General features: G+C 54.7%; 4 protein-coding genes across 4 annotated transcripts in view; 3 read left to right on the top strand and 1 right to left on the bottom strand.

The window, feature by feature from the left end:
- KCNH4 (potassium voltage-gated channel subfamily H member 4) overlaps positions 1-5,929 on the top strand; it is a 14,633-nt gene extending 8,704 nt beyond the window's left edge. Inside the window, exon 9 of the mRNA XM_029964450.1 lies at positions 5,879-5,929. Coding sequence (XP_029820310.1) covers positions 5,879-5,929 — 51 coding nt within the window. The remainder of the gene's footprint in view (positions 1-5,878) is intronic.
- On the top strand, positions 5,879-10,082 carry RAB5C (RAB5C, member RAS oncogene family). The gene is made up of 5 exons (XM_008923914.2): positions 5,879-6,123; positions 7,184-7,335; positions 7,625-7,747; positions 8,451-8,544; positions 8,936-10,082. Exons 1-5 carry the CDS (start codon positions 5,958-5,960, stop codon positions 9,049-9,051), a joined length of 651 nt encoding a protein of 216 aa, XP_008922162.2. The 5' UTR covers positions 5,879-5,957; the 3' UTR covers positions 9,052-10,082.
- A 1,742-nt stretch (positions 10,083-11,824) lies between these two features.
- Positions 11,825-12,797, bottom strand: LOC103757741 (heat shock protein beta-11-like). The gene has a single exon (XM_008923913.3). The coding sequence runs from the start codon at positions 12,561-12,563 to the stop codon at positions 11,979-11,981; it is 585 nt and encodes a 194-aa protein (XP_008922161.3). The 5' UTR covers positions 12,564-12,797; the 3' UTR covers positions 11,825-11,978.
- A 643-nt stretch (positions 12,798-13,440) lies between these two features.
- Positions 13,441-14,091, top strand: part of LOC103757740 (heat shock protein 30-like) — a 2,765-nt gene continuing 2,114 nt past the window's right edge. The window contains exon 1 of the mRNA XM_008923911.3: positions 13,441-14,085. Within this exon, the coding sequence (XP_008922159.3) occupies positions 13,594-14,085 (492 nt within the window). The 5' untranslated portion in view covers positions 13,441-13,593. The remainder of the gene's footprint in view (positions 14,086-14,091) is intronic.

Below are 14,091 nucleotides of genomic sequence, written 5' to 3'. Positions count from 1 at the left end.
CTGTGAGCAGGGAAGGCTCGCGGGGGGCAGCGGGAGCGGCACCTGCAGCCCGACCCCTGTGCCTGCCTGGGAGCGGCGTCCCGGCTCCCGTCCCTCACAGCCGGGACTGGGAGTTCAAGGGAATCGGGGAAGGTGGGGTGCCTGCTGGGGCAGGAGTGTCGTGGGGGGATCATGTCTTGTTGTAGCTGTTCAGCCTCTGAGGTGGAAATAGAGACTCCAGGAACTAGTTCTCAGGGTTCCCAGGAACTGCTGGGATAGGGGATGTGACTTGATCTGCTGGAATTGGGCTCCAGTGGAGGCTGTCCTGGTCACTGCTGTGCCGAGCACAGCCCTGTGCCCCCCGAGGGCCCTGGTGGAAGGGAATGTGTGGTGCTGCAGGGCCCTGAGCAAGGCACACGGGCTGCAAGGACGTTCTGTGGCTTGTCTGGAGAGGAACCCTGGCCAAGGCCATCCCTGGATCACGGAATCACAACGGGAGAGGCTCCAGCACATGAGCTGGGAGCACAGCAGGAGGGCACCTGGGAGTGTGAGCAACAGGTTTACGCTGCTAAATCCCAGGAAAGCTGCTCAAACGCTATTCCTGGTGATGCTCAAGGTGCTGACAGCTCCTGGGACTGGGCAGGAGCCGTGAGTGGGGCTGTGGCCCTGCAGGGAGCCCAGCCCAGCTGCCCCCAGAGCTTTGGGTGCTGCCCTGAGAGCTCTGACCTTGGCTGTTCCCAAGCCTGTAAGGAAACCGGGGAGGAGAATATGCCCAGGGACTATTTTAAGTCTGGTGTGGAACAACTTGCAATCTACTATTCTTAGCTTTTTTTGTGTGGAGGGTCAGCACACTTGAGCTGCCCTGTTTACAGCGTGACATCAGTCCTGCACTGCGCTGGGTCAGGGCTCCTGAGCTGGCTCTGAGCTTGGCTGGGGCCAAAAAGACAGACTCAGTCCATGTTGGCTTGACATGCCACGCTGTCTGTGTGAGCTTCCTTGGAATATCCTGTTAAAATCCACTACTGCCTTGACTCTAAAAGTCTATTACATTTCCTTTTGGCTCACCAGGATAATAAGGTGAAAGAAATGTGGCTGCATAGGGTGAAGAACTCAGGACAGTGTCTGTAGGCAGCTGTTCCTGATGTGTTCTTGGAGTGAGGAGAGCAGGTAAAGCAGGAGTCTGGCTGGACCTGGGAGGTCAAGGACGGCAACACTTGGAGTCATAACTGGGTCTCAGTGCTGAAATTGCCTCAGACTCCTCTTGAGTCACAACAGTGTGCTGGAACTTCAGAGCAAAAGTCTGTTTCTGAAGTGACCTTCCCCTCTAAGATGCTCTGGTTGATTTAGGTGACGTTTGGTTTAAGGTTGTGCCAGGCAGTGTGAGTCCCTCGAGGCTCTGTAAGTAGGTGCTGATGCCCCTTCAGGTGAGAGAACAACCCAGGCAAGCTGAGATGGACTCATGGAGAAGGGTTTGAGTTACTGGAGAGCATGAGGGGAAGACTGGCTTGGCATGGGGATATGAATACAGTAAAATAAAACACTGGTCCAGTTTTGCATGAACAGAGTTGAGTTAGGGTCCATTTGCTTTCCTGTGAAACCAGTGATGGGTTGGGCAGTGCCTGAAAGGAGGAATTTAACTTTGGAATGGAAATCCCGTTTACCTGTAAACTAAGATGAGCGTGTCCATGTCTTCAGGAGTCTAGCATGTGGGACTGCACAGAGAAGTTGTTACAGTGTCCTAAGTTAGTCACAACTGTAGAAGCGCTGCTGAAACTGCTGTCTGAACTGATTTGGGTCTGTGAGTCTGCACTTTGGGGCTGTAGTGCAGCTGCAGTGACCAGTTTCCCAGCTAGAGCAGTTACTGAACTCCAGGCTATGGCCTCGCTGATCAGAACACTGAGGGTTTGTTCTCTAGGGAGGGAATTGTATGTTGTCTGTAGAAAGGTGAAGTATTAAAATTGATCAGACTTTATGGGATTGAGATCTGTAGGTCAGGTATGTTTCCCGGTTCATCTCTTCTGTAGCAGCTGAGTCTGTTCCTCCTTCCTTCGCAGCCTGGACTCTCTTGCACTCAGGCTCTGGAAATCTGTTCTTATTAATCATATTGATGAGTTGGAATATCAGGCTGACACTCCATGCTGTGCTAACCTGGACTAATGGGGTCCATGTGTGGTTCTGGTGGGACTCACACTGGTTGCTGGTCCTGCTCACAGAAGTTGCTCCTGACTCCACATCCTGCAGCCTGGGAGCAGGGCAGTGCAGCTCAGTTGCCTGTGCAGTGAGAGGTGAAGCAAAACCACTGGGTAACTTCAGGGCTTCCTTTGCCAAGGAATTCATGTAACGCTGTCAGCTATTTAACAAGATAAATACTTCACTGGGGCTTTTGTCTTGAGTATTTTGGTTCTAAGCCAACAAATCCATAGCGAAGCAGCTCCTTGCATAGCTGAGAGCAGCAGCAGTCCTTTGGGTAACTAGATTCTTCAGGATTTGGTTTCTAAATATCCTCAGCTTTCAGTCCTTGCTACTAGGTGAACACAGGGCAAAAATATTAGATTCTTTAACTTCTGACACCTTAAATGAGCAGCTTCCCTGTGGTGGGGTTTCCTGCAGAGATTAATGTGGGGATCTGACAGTAATTCCCCTGTGGAGATTGGGATTCCCATCCTTGACTGGTTTGTTTGAAAGGAGCTCTGGTGCTATCCCCCAGCATCCTGACAGCTCTGGAGAACTGCCTTGTGCTTGGACAGGCTGGGAATGCAGCAGTCCTGACATGTGCTTTCTCATTTAGGGCACTCAGATTCTTGAATTTAATACTCCTATCCATGTACAGGCCTCTCCAGCAAATCCTGGCAGGCAGGTGAGGTGTGGGAGGAGCACAAACTGCAGAGGGGATAGACCTGGAGCTCTCACTTGTGGGGCAGCATCAGGCATTGAAACTTGTCTTTGATCTTGAAGCAAACAAGACTGTTTTAAGAGTTTACAATAAAAAGTTGGTGCTTTTACTGTGGGATCTAGAGCTCCTGCACACGCTTCAGTGAGCAGGAGGTGGGTAGGGCAGGTAAGCAAACCAGCACAAGCCTTTTTGTGGGTCTTGTGACCTTCCAAGTGCTGGGTTTTGCTAGTTACAAGAAACTAGTAGGAAAAGTAATGCCTGTTAATCTTGATGACATGAGTACCCCACCATGCCCTTCCTTCTCATGGTCTCAACTGCTTGAATTAGCACTGCAAGCTGGGACTTCAGCTGCTTTCCCTCGTCTGCTCAGTATCACTGTGGTTATTTTGGTCTGCCTGACCCACGGCTCGAGTGTCAGGGTTCCTGTGGGGAGCAGGGAGGGGTGCATGCCCAATTCTCTGCTGGAAGAGGGGGAATGAACAGCCCTTCCCAGCATCAGCAATGGCTTCGTACAGCAGGAAGCCCTCCCTGTTTCTCAAGCCAATGTCCACTGGTGGGTGTGGGCTGACCTAGCCCAGGTCCAGGCTGTGTAATTCAGCTGTTCCCTCTGCAGAGCCAAGTTCTGTCTGACAGGAATCCTCGAAGACATTGGCAGAAAGTGCCAAAGTGCCCGTCCTGCCATGGAGCATGCTTGCTGTCTGAGGCTTTGGTGGGCACTTCCTTCAGTTATTTGGTTCTTTCTGTGACCAGCTCACCTCATTCTGTTGGAGTTCATGTAGCACAAACAGACGGCAAAATGCATCGAGATCTGTGAAATATAGGTCAGGCTAAGACTTGAGGATGTCAACAGGCTCATTTCCTTGTTTTGCTCTGGGAATCACCCGTATCAGATTTCAGGAGGCCATAACTCAGAGACATGATTCACACAGCATTGAGTGTGCAGAACGTTGGTCTGAAGCAGCGGCAGAGCTGGTGGACTGCCTGGGAACAAATACGAGGTTAAACAAGGCAAAGCTGTTCCCTTGCAAGCTCTGGTTAGAGGGGAAGCTCTAAAAGGTGGAAGCTTCTTCCGGCCCTGTAGATGCAGAGCTGCTGCTGAGCTTCTCAGACCTCATGGTGACCCAAGCTGCTTCTGGCCAGAGCTGCAAATGCTGTTCCCTCACTGCCCAGCAAAGCCAGTTGCTGATTTGCTTCCTATCAAGCTTTCTCATCCTGTCAAACAGTGTTTGTCCTTCCTTGGAAGAGGGAGGGGGGTCCTGACAGTGCAATTTTTTTGCTGATCCAAGACTGGACAGGCCACTCAGAGCAACAGCTTCACAGCTCTGGCTCCTGAAACATCTCATGGCACTTGGAAGTTACTCCTTGGGGTTTCTGTCCTACCTGCCAACTCCTGTGACCGGTACCAGCTTAACAGCAGGTGTGTGACTGCCTCCTGGTCAGAGCAGTTTGAGGTGGAATGTCTTTAGGTCAGAGCACGCTCAAGTGCTTTGTGTTTCAAAGCTGCTGAGGTTCTCCAGCTACTGGTGCTCATGGACTGTCCCTCCAGAGGAGCTCTGAAATGGCTGGAGGTTCCCTATCAAACTGTGGGATTGTTTAAACTCGAGGCATGGTTAAAGTAGCCTCAAGCAATCACAGCTGGACAGGTATTGCCCTGGAAAGCAGCTGTTTGAAACTCTCCTCTGTGCTGAGCAGGCCTGAGTGTCCTGTTCAGAGGACACTCTGCTCCAGTTCAACCTGCTTTAAACTTCTTATTCATGGAAATCTGATATTTGCTGGGTAAATGCAGGATGTGCCCAGAGTTTCTTCATGGATACTCCCAGAGCAAGGAGAAATTTGCTTTTGGGGCATTTTCTTGCCGTTGTCTCTCAGCAAGCAGCCTGGGTTAGGAGAGTAGAGTGGAAAGTGGTGATCCAGAGCGGATGTGATCAGCTGTAGCATTTATCATCCACGGGAAGTGGGAGTCGTGATGGGTACAGGAAGTACGCCTAAATCCGTAACTGTGCACTTGGAAAGCATTCCTGTTCTCTGCAGGCAGCAGAGCTCAGTGCTTAGGGAGGCCCTGGGACTCACTCGTGGGTGCAAACCAGCTTGTCCTGCTGTTCCTGCCATGGCTCTGTGCCTCTGCACCTCTCCAGAAGTTGGTGCTGGGGAGTGGATGGCAGTGCCAATCCCAGGGGATGCTGCCTGTTTGTGCTGGATTTGAACAGTTCTTGTGAAGAATGTGGCCAGTAGCCTGACGACCTGGAATGCTGTGGGATGAGGGCGTTGAGGCAGTGGGATGGGTGTGGGAAGCATTAGGTGCTGCCTGTTTGGATTAGGTTGGGTGGTGATTCCTGGTGTGGGGAGGGGCTGCTGACAGCCTCTGAGGGGACAGTCCCTGCTGCCAGGTGCCCTCCCTCCCTGTGCAGACCCACCTGCCTGGCTCCAGGGCTGTCCTCAGGCCTGCTGGGAGGTGCAGAATGTTGTGGTGCAAGTGCCGTGGGCCGAACAGACAACTCTAGAAACTCCCTTTGTTCAAATGCCTTGTGACCTGTGGAACTGCCTCCTGCCAGAGTGACACTGGGATGGTTCTGTATGGCATTGATAGTCTGAAGTTGCTTCCTTGTGAACTCAAGAGGGGAGGAAGGAACTAAAGGTCAACCTCAGTTACCTCCATGAACTAATTGTTGTTTGAATAGATGAAGCTCTAATAACACCCATTGTGTGCTGGCTGCTCCTTACCCAGCAAGGTGTGTGTAACATCCACATGTGGTGGAAGTGCTGGAGGGCCCAGTGGTGGGGAGGAGAGCTTGTGTTACCTCTCTGGGGATGCTCAGCAGGCTGAGATCCTGCTGCAGGAGCTGCTGCCTGGCAGGAACTGCCCTGTGGTGCTTGCAGCTGATAACTTTCCATCATGGGAAGGAGCCACCACTGGCTTGTGTTGATGGTGGCTGCAGATCAAACCACCCTCTAGAACTGGTACAGCTGGTCCCTGAGCGTGTCACTAACTCTGACCTCCTCTTCCAGTTGCAACCTGCCTCCAGGTGGATCCCAGTGCAGAACCTGCAGCATCCTTAACTCTCAGCACTCCTGCACTTAAGCCACAATGGCAGGTCGAGGTGGGGCTGCCCGACCGAATGGACCAGCTGCTGGGAACAAAATCTGCCAGTTTAAACTTGTTCTCTTGGGCGAGTCGGCGGTGGGGAAGTCCAGCCTGGTCCTGCGCTTCGTGAAGGGGCAGTTCCACGAGTACCAGGAGAGCACGATCGGAGGTGAGTGCCAGCTCCACATGCCTGTGGCTGGGAGGTGCTGACCTTGCTGGGGCAGGCTGGGGTGTCAGAAGCAAGAGTGACTATTTCAGTCTGGTCTGGGATTTTTGCTATAAATAGAACCTAACAGTTAATGCTTTAACTCTTGGTTTGCAGTTTGTTGGTATGAGGTTCAGCACAGCACAGAATAATGCTATGGCAACCTTGCACTCTGCCTCTGAGGCTTTGCTTCCAGTGCCTCAATTCCTGCTTCTAATTAGAACCGAGGCCTTCAGCTTGGTTTATAGCCCTTAATTATCTTTTCAGACCATGACCTGGGATTTCGGGGCTCTTTGTAGCATGATACTGTTAACTACTTCCACAGTGCTTTCAGGTCTAGTAGTTCTTTAGCTTGAAATCATTAGCACAGTGTCACCAATCAAAGGCTGGTTGGCGCCTGGGTCTGTGAGCAGCAATACTGGGAGGGGTGTCCTGAGGAAAGGCTTGAGTTTTCCCTCTATGACCCATGCAGGGAGTAAGCACAGCTCTGAGTGTGGCTTATGGGTAAGCAGGGCTTAATGCTCCACTGTGGAGGGTTGTGTGGATGCTGCTGCTCTGCCTCAGTCTGTATCCAAGGCCGGTGCATTTGCCCTGGGTGTAACGCCTGGTGTTAGACTTGCTGGAACAAGAAAACAACCAGTTGCTAAACTGGGGGAGTGTGGTGTAACTGGGCTGAGTTTGGTGCTGTCACTGGTGCTCCCCAGCTCTGATTGTGGTGATGCCACAGCCGGGCTGTGTGATCCCTGTGAGGGGCTGCTGGGAGGGTCTGGCCCTGCAGCTGCTCCGGGGGCTGGCTGCTGTCTGGGCTCTCTGGGCCACCTTCCTGTCACTGTGTGGGGGCCCTTGGGTTCCTGTGAGCAGGAAGTGTCACACAGCAGAGCTACAGCTGCCACAGCGAGTGGCACTGACCTCTCCAGGGCTCTGCTCGCTCCCACGCAGCAGCAGAGCTGCTCTGAGCTCCCGGCGCTGGCTCTGGGGCCTGTCCTGCTGGAGCTGAGGCAAAAGCCTCCACCTTCTCTTGCAGCTGCCTTCCTAACACAGACAGTGTGTCTGGATGACACAACGGTGAAGTTTGAGATCTGGGACACGGCAGGGCAGGAGCGGTACCACAGCCTGGCCCCCATGTACTACCGGGGGGCCCAGGCAGCCATCGTGGTCTACGACATCACAAACACAGTGAGTGTGGGCAGGGCTGGGGGCCTGGGCTGGGGGGAGGCTCCTGGAGCTCTGGGAGTGTTTGAGCCAGAGCCCTGCAGGTTCCTGCCTGCAGGTGCTGAGTTCTTGAAAACTGCTCATGGCCTCTTCCTCAGCTCTGGCCAAGGCTGTGTGAGCTGATAAAGGATCCTGCTGCCAAGTGCTGCAGAGGCAGAACACTTCTCACAGGAAAGCCTTGTTCTAATCATATCTGCCCTGTGGATTCCTACATGGCTGCCCTTCCTGACTGCTGCCTCCTGTTTGCTTCCAGGACACATTTGTACGAGCCAAGAATTGGGTGAAAGAGTTGCAGAGGCAGGCTAGCCCCAATATTGTAATTGCACTAGCAGGAAACAAGGCAGACCTTGCTACCAAGAGAGCTGTGGACTTCCAGGTGAGTGGGAATCCAGAGCACTTGTTACCTGAGTAGGTCACAAAAGCAGCTTTTTGCTTAAGTAGGGGAGATGTTGGCTCTGTGTGAAATGCTTTGAGGGAGAGTGGAGGTGAAGATTTGTGCTCAGGACCCCAGGATGCCCCTGAGTGGGGGCTGTGCCCTGCCCTTCCCACACTTCTGTCACAGCACGTGTGGCTCTGGCTGGTGACAGTTCTGGTGAATGTGGAGGAGGAGGCAGCCCACAGAGCACAAGCTCCTGTCCTTGGTGTCCTTTACTGCCTTACTCATCTGGGGCTGTCTGCAGGGTGTGGGGTACAAGACACATGAGGAATCATTCCCAGCTTGTTCTATGCTCTTCACAGCTCTTACCTCATCTAAGCCATGTGTTCAGGAGAGGTTCTTCCCAGCCCTCTTACAAGATTGCTTGTGCCCTTGCAGTGGGTGACATCCTCCCAGCTGAGCGAACACCAGGCACTGTGTCTACATGGGGCTCAGTCAGGCTGTGCCCCAGCTTGGCTGTGCAGGGCTGCCAGCAGAATCTGTCCCTGAACTGTCCTGGCCAGACAGGGACTGGGGTGGCAGTCTCTGGCCTGGGGTGGGACAGTGTTAATCTGGCTGTTAGTTTGCTGGCAACTGAAGTGCTTGAAGCCTGCTTGGGTTTCCTGGCAGGGTGCCTTTAGCACTCTGATGTGATTGTTTGTAGGATGCACAGACGTATGCAGATGACAACAGCTTGCTGTTCATGGAGACGTCGGCAAAGACAGCGATGAATGTGAATGAAATCTTCATGGCAATAGGTAATGGCCTGTGTGCAGGGCTGGGGTAGCTCTGAGTGCCAGCAGTGCAGCTCAGGGGGGGGTCCTGTGTCACCCAGGGGCTGGTGCCTCTTACTGGGGAAGATGTCCAGTTTACCACACTGGTGTCACTCTCTGAGTGTGTGGAGTCTTTGCCTTGCAAAACTGGGTCTCTCTCTCTGGTCTGGGCTGGTGAGAGAGGAGGGAGCAGAGCTGATGCCAGCCAGAATCAGGAGTGGGCTGGTTTGCCGTGCAGTGCTGCTGGCAGTGTCGTGTCCCAGACACCTTTGGAGGTGGGGACTTGGGATGGAACAGGCAGAGCCCAGCCTGGGAGGTGCAGTGGGAGGCGGTTGGCCTCCGTAGAGGACCCTACTAATGTCCTGCTTCCTTCTAGCCAAGAAACTGCCAAAAAATGAACCCCAGAATGCTCCTGGTGGCCCAGGCAGGAATCGGGTGGTGGACCTTCAGGAGAGCAGCCAGCCGAGCAGGAGCCAGTGCTGCAGCAACTGAGCAGCTGCTCCGGCCCGCGAGCCCTCAGAGGACGTGACTGGAACCCACGCTAACGATCGCACTTACCGTAGGGCGGCCGCTGCCGGCGCCGCTGTGATTCTCCATCCCTTTCTGATCATAGGCTGGAGGGAGTTCTTCCACCTGCACCTTTCTGTACAAATACTAATTCAATTCTAAGTCTTAAGTCACTTTTTTAATATATGAACTTCTGCTCTTCCCTCTTCCTGGTGGTGGTGGATGCAGGACCCGGTGTCTGCCCAGCCAGCACGGCCGTCCCGCGGGTGAGGCCAGCAGCACCCAGGTCCCACAGCACTGTAGTTCACTATGGGAAACAAAGGGATATTGGGACACGTGTTTAAAGTTCCCTGTCTGTAAGAGCTGAGGCTGATCCCGTACGATGTGCCCAGAACAACCACTAAACTGTAGCATTAGAGACAAACTCCGGCTCTTGGGCCACTTATTGACCAAATCAGTGATGAGTATTCGGGGTGGGGCAGAGGGAAGCAAAACTGGTTTCTTCTGTATTTTGTATTGTATGTTTCTCCATGTAACCAATCAGTATCTTGTCAATATAGTACATCCAACGAGCTGCCTGTTGTCTTTCTTTGTGTTGGACTCCAGCATGCCAACTCTTCTTTTCTCTCTGTTCTGTCGTAATGCACTAATCCTGTTGCAATTTTTGCAAAAGATCTTGTATAGAAAATTGTCCTTTTCTTGATGGTTGTGATGCCACTAATGTTGTTAACCCTGCTCTGGTGGGAATACACAAGGTTTACTGATGTACAGAGGTGGGGTGGGGGAAACCTCGGGTAACCTGTCAGTGGGAACGACGTGTATTGCAAAAGCCTGTAATTCCACAAAGAATGAAGGGAGGTATTAAATGGCTTCTGTTGCCAGACTAACTGATGTTGGCTGCTGCCTAGTGCCTAATGCAGTGTCTTATGCATCCTGGTATTTAAGAGGAACTGTCAACTTAGTCTTCACCACAAACTTCAGTTTTGTGTGATTAAAACAAAATTTTTATAAACCTACCATAACAACAATGTTCATGTTTCTTAATGCAGCAGGGACTGGACCTGAGCACAACAGTTCTGCTGGAGGCTGAGGTGTGCTGGGCTGCTCCTGGTATGTCCCACATCTTGATAGGGAAATGGGGACTTTCCTTCCTGGGGAGGGAGAAATGGAGCTCCTGAGCTGGGGCTGTGCTGCTGCTCCTGATCACAGTGATGCTGCTGGTGTTCACTCAGCTTCAGTGTGCTCAAGGAAGCTTAAGGCAAATAGTGGGAATTATTCCTTGCCTAATACTTCTGGGGAAATTCTGCAGTGCAAGTTGTGAAGAGGTAGGGGGAGCAGTGTGTGGAGAAGCTCAGCTCCATGGTGGAACAGGCTTGGGAATGCTGCTCCAGAATTAATGAACACAATGCCTCTGTCCCCGGAGTGTTATGGCCTTGGAAGATGCTGCTCTGCTGTTGCTGCTGCATGGACTGTGAGACCCTGACACCCACTGACCTGGAGTCAATATGGAAGATGGTGCAGCCCCCTGCAGCTCCACCCCTGCCACGTGTGCTGCACCATTCCTGCTGGGAGAGGCTGAGGATGGAGATGTGCTGCACCTGGAACCTGCTGCCCCTCCCTTTCTCAGCTGTGGGGTTGCTGCTGCTCAGCTGCAGGAGAGCTGTGAATAGAGTTGTGTGAACAGCCCTGGCTCATGTGGGCTTCATCCTCTATCCAAGGTCTCGGTGCCTCTTCCTCATGCTGCATTTCTTTAAAATCCTGGAAGCAGGAAGGGTTTGGAATGACTTGGTGACTGAGGGACTCATGCTGGAGTCTGGCTGCCTGCAGGATGGGGGCTCTGATGGCCCCCCAGTGGGGTTCACTCACCTGGTGCTGCTTGTGCCTGGGCTGCTCAGCTGCTGGAGGAGCTCACAAACTCTGGGGGATCCCTGAGCTCTTGGTGCTTACAGATTGAGGGGGGACTAATGCTACTGGTTTCCCCAGGCAGCCACAGTTGGACCTGTAGGAGAATGGCTTTCCTGATCCCACTTGGAACAATCCTACAGACACTGCAATGCTGTTGCCATCTGCTGGCTCCTCTTCCTGGCTTCTTCCAGGACTTGGGGTCTAGTCTCTGTGAAGATACTGGCAGTGCCCTAAGGAGGGTCTCACTGCTGCAGGAGCAGGGGCTCAGTACTGGGGCTGGGGACCCACTGCTGTTCCTGGTGTGTCTCTGGAATGGGCTGTCTGTTGTGGGAGCAGCTTTAGCATAAACAGGTGTGCCTGCCCCACATACCTGCTGCCTGCCCGGGCCTGAGCGCAGGCGTTTGTGGTGCTTACTCACACTGCCTGGGGTTGGGCTTTTCCCTCCCTGCTGCTCAGAGCTCAGGGGGCCTCCAGCAGCCCCTCACCAAGCTGTGGGGGGAAAGTGTGGGTACAATAGCTGTACCCACACCCAGCTGGGCCATCCAGGGTGGTTCTCTCACCATTCTGTGGCACTGGCCAGGGCTGGGGAGCTGGAGTGGATGCTGACAGCAGTGTAAGGGAAGGGGTGAGTGTGGTACAGGTGAGTGGGGCTGCCTCTGTGCCTGGGACCTTCCTGCCTACCCCTCTCCCCAAGCAGCCCAGAGCTCCCAGATCCCTTCCCTCCCTCTGGGGCTGCTGTCGACCCCGTTTTGTGCTGCCCTGAGAAGCGAGACGTTTTTCCCTCTCTGTGCATACAGCTCCAGAGGCAAGAGCAGGGCGCAGCCTCCCCGTCAATCAACACCCAGAGAGTACATGAAGGTTCTATGCAAAAGTATTTTTATTGGATACAAAAACATTCCAGTATAGTGAAAAAAATGACATCACTGCTGATGGAGCTTGTCTGGGCTTAAACCCAAGACTTGCTCCTGTCTGCTCCGGTCCTGCCGTGGCCATGGGGTCCCATCCAGTTACACCTGGGCTTTGCTTGCAGCTCCGTCCTCAGAGGCTGGTCCAGGCTGTGGGGCTGCAGGGCTGACCTGGATGGGCACATTCCTCTCCGGAGCAGCCGTCAGGGCCAGCTTGGGGGCCTCGATGCGGAGCTGCCCGTCCTTTGACAGGGAGCAGGTCAGCGCCTCGGCGTCCACCTCCTCGGGCACGTCCCACTCCCGCTTCAGCACCTCGTACTTGTAGGAGAAGGAGCCCTTCTCGTCGACGTTCTGCGTCTCCTTCTGCCCCACCAGCACCACCTTCCTGCCCACCACCTTCACCGACAGCTGCTCGGGAGCGAAGTTCTTCACGTCCTGGCAGACGGAGAAGCCGTCCCCGGAGCACTGGGCCAGGGTCGTGCTGGTGCTCGGGGCGCGCTCCGCTGCGATGGCTCCGTGGTTGCTCAGAAGCTGCTCGAAGCTGCTCATGAACTCCCGAGCTTTCTCCATCTCCTGCTGCAGCTCAGTGAAGATGGTCTCTGCGTGTGGCCAGAGGGTCCTCACCGTGCCCAGACGGCTGGCCAAGGAGCTGGAGGCGAATGGTGCGAGGTGCATCCGGCAAAGCATCGCTGCTGCTGCTGTTGTTGCTGTTGTTGCTGCTGTTGCTGCTGCTTCTTTCCCCTCTCCAGTGGGCTGGAAGCGTTCTGCCCCGCTGCTGCCGGCGGAGCCTTTTATTCCCGTTCGCTGGAGGCGTGGCCTCGTCCCGAAAATTACGTCACCTTCGGGAGAAGAGCTCAGCTCTTTCCAGCCCGTTCCAGCTCATTCTTGTTACTCACCCGTGAGGAGAGGCGCTGCTGACGTCGTGCCCGGCATACCTTCGCCCTGACTCTTGCACCTCTGCTCTCCTGGCTTATAATTAGCAGCATCACCTCAGCCTCTGTGTGGGATGCCTGAGCCACCCCTGCCAAAAATCTGTGCCCTTTCCATTTCCCAGGCAGGGAGCAGGGCCGGGCTTGTTTCCTCCCACCCTTACCTGGGGCCCATTTCCCCCATCTGCAGCCAGGAGAGCCCCTCTGCCCCCTTCCCTGTTTGCAGGACCCTCAGTGCTCAGGGAGGTCCCCCCAGGTGAGACCAGGAGCCAGGGTGCACAGTGGGGTGCTGAGGGGTTGTGACAGGACAGGACGGGGGGTCCCAGAAAGTGTGAGAGATGTCTGGCAGAGGGTGACAAGGGACACGTTGTTTTAGAGGTGGGATTGTCCCTGTACTGGCCAAAGGGATGTGCTCCTGGCACTGCAAAGCCTGACCCCACCAAGCCCCCAGCATGGGGGCCAGGGAAGGGCTCTGGGGGCCCATGGGCGCTGCTGCATCACGGTGGCTCTGCAGAAACCCGAGCTCCCAGTGGTGATTGCAGCTCCCTATTTGCGGCGTGTGACTCGTCCCCAGAAACAGGCACAGCTATTTTGGCTGGTGGATAATCAGCCTCTCAAAAATAGGCGATGGCTCCAGGAGGGTGCGTGGGGAGAGAGCGTTCTGGAAGGGGCACACCCCTGGGCAGGGGAGCATAAAACCCGCTGCTCCCTGGCCCCAACCCAGCACCGCTACAGCCGCTGCACCGAGCAGAGACACAGCACAGCCGGAGCGTTTGCCGGGAGCAGAGATGCTTTGCCGCCTGCACTTCATGCCACCCATGTCCAGCTCGCTGTTCCCGTGGCTGGGACCCGTCCGCACCCTTTGGCCTCATCCAGGCACCCTCTTCGCCGAGCTGGAGCGGGAGATGCGGCTGGAGATGGAAAGGGCTCGGGAGTTCATGAGCAGCGTCGAGCAGTACCTGAGCACTGGGAGCAGCCCCGGGCGGGTCAGCATCGCCCCGAGCACCAGCGCAGCCCTGACCCAGAGCTCCGGGGACGGCTTCTCCGTCTGCCAGGACGTGAAGGACTTTGCGCCCGAGCAGCTGTCGGTGAAGGTGGTGGGCAGGAAGGTGGTGCTGGTGGGGCAGAAGGAGACGCAGAGCACGGATGAGAAGGGCTCCTTCTCCTACAAGTACGAGGTGCTGAAGCGGGAGTGGGACGTGCCCGAGGAGGTGGACGCCGAGGCGCTGACCTGCTCCCTGTCGAAGGACGGGCAGCTCCGCATCGAGGCCCCCAAGCTGGCCCTG

This window comes from Manacus vitellinus, unplaced genomic scaffold, assembly GCF_001715985.3.
Source record: "Manacus vitellinus isolate BGI_N305 unplaced genomic scaffold, ASM171598v3 scaffold_72_pilon, whole genome shotgun sequence".
NCBI classification, from domain to species: domain Eukaryota; kingdom Metazoa; phylum Chordata; class Aves; order Passeriformes; family Pipridae; genus Manacus; species Manacus vitellinus.
This window is presented reverse-complemented; position numbering and strand designations above follow the sequence as displayed.

Excerpts from the sequence above, each read along its gene's own strand:
- RAB5C (XM_008923914.2), top strand. The coding sequence starts at position 5,958 with ATGGCAGGTCGAGGTGGGGCTGCCCGACCGAATGGACCAGCTGCTGGG. Across the intron at positions 7,336-7,624 it reads TCTACGACATCACAAACACA|GACACATTTGTACGAGCCAA; the intron begins GTGAGTGTGGGC and ends GTTTGCTTCCAG. Across the intron at positions 7,748-8,450 it reads AGAGAGCTGTGGACTTCCAG|GATGCACAGACGTATGCAGA; the intron begins GTGAGTGGGAAT and ends GATTGTTTGTAG.
- LOC103757741 (XM_008923913.3), bottom strand. The coding sequence starts at position 12,563 with ATGCTTTGCCGGATGCACCTCGCACCATTCGCCTCCAGCTCCTTGGCC.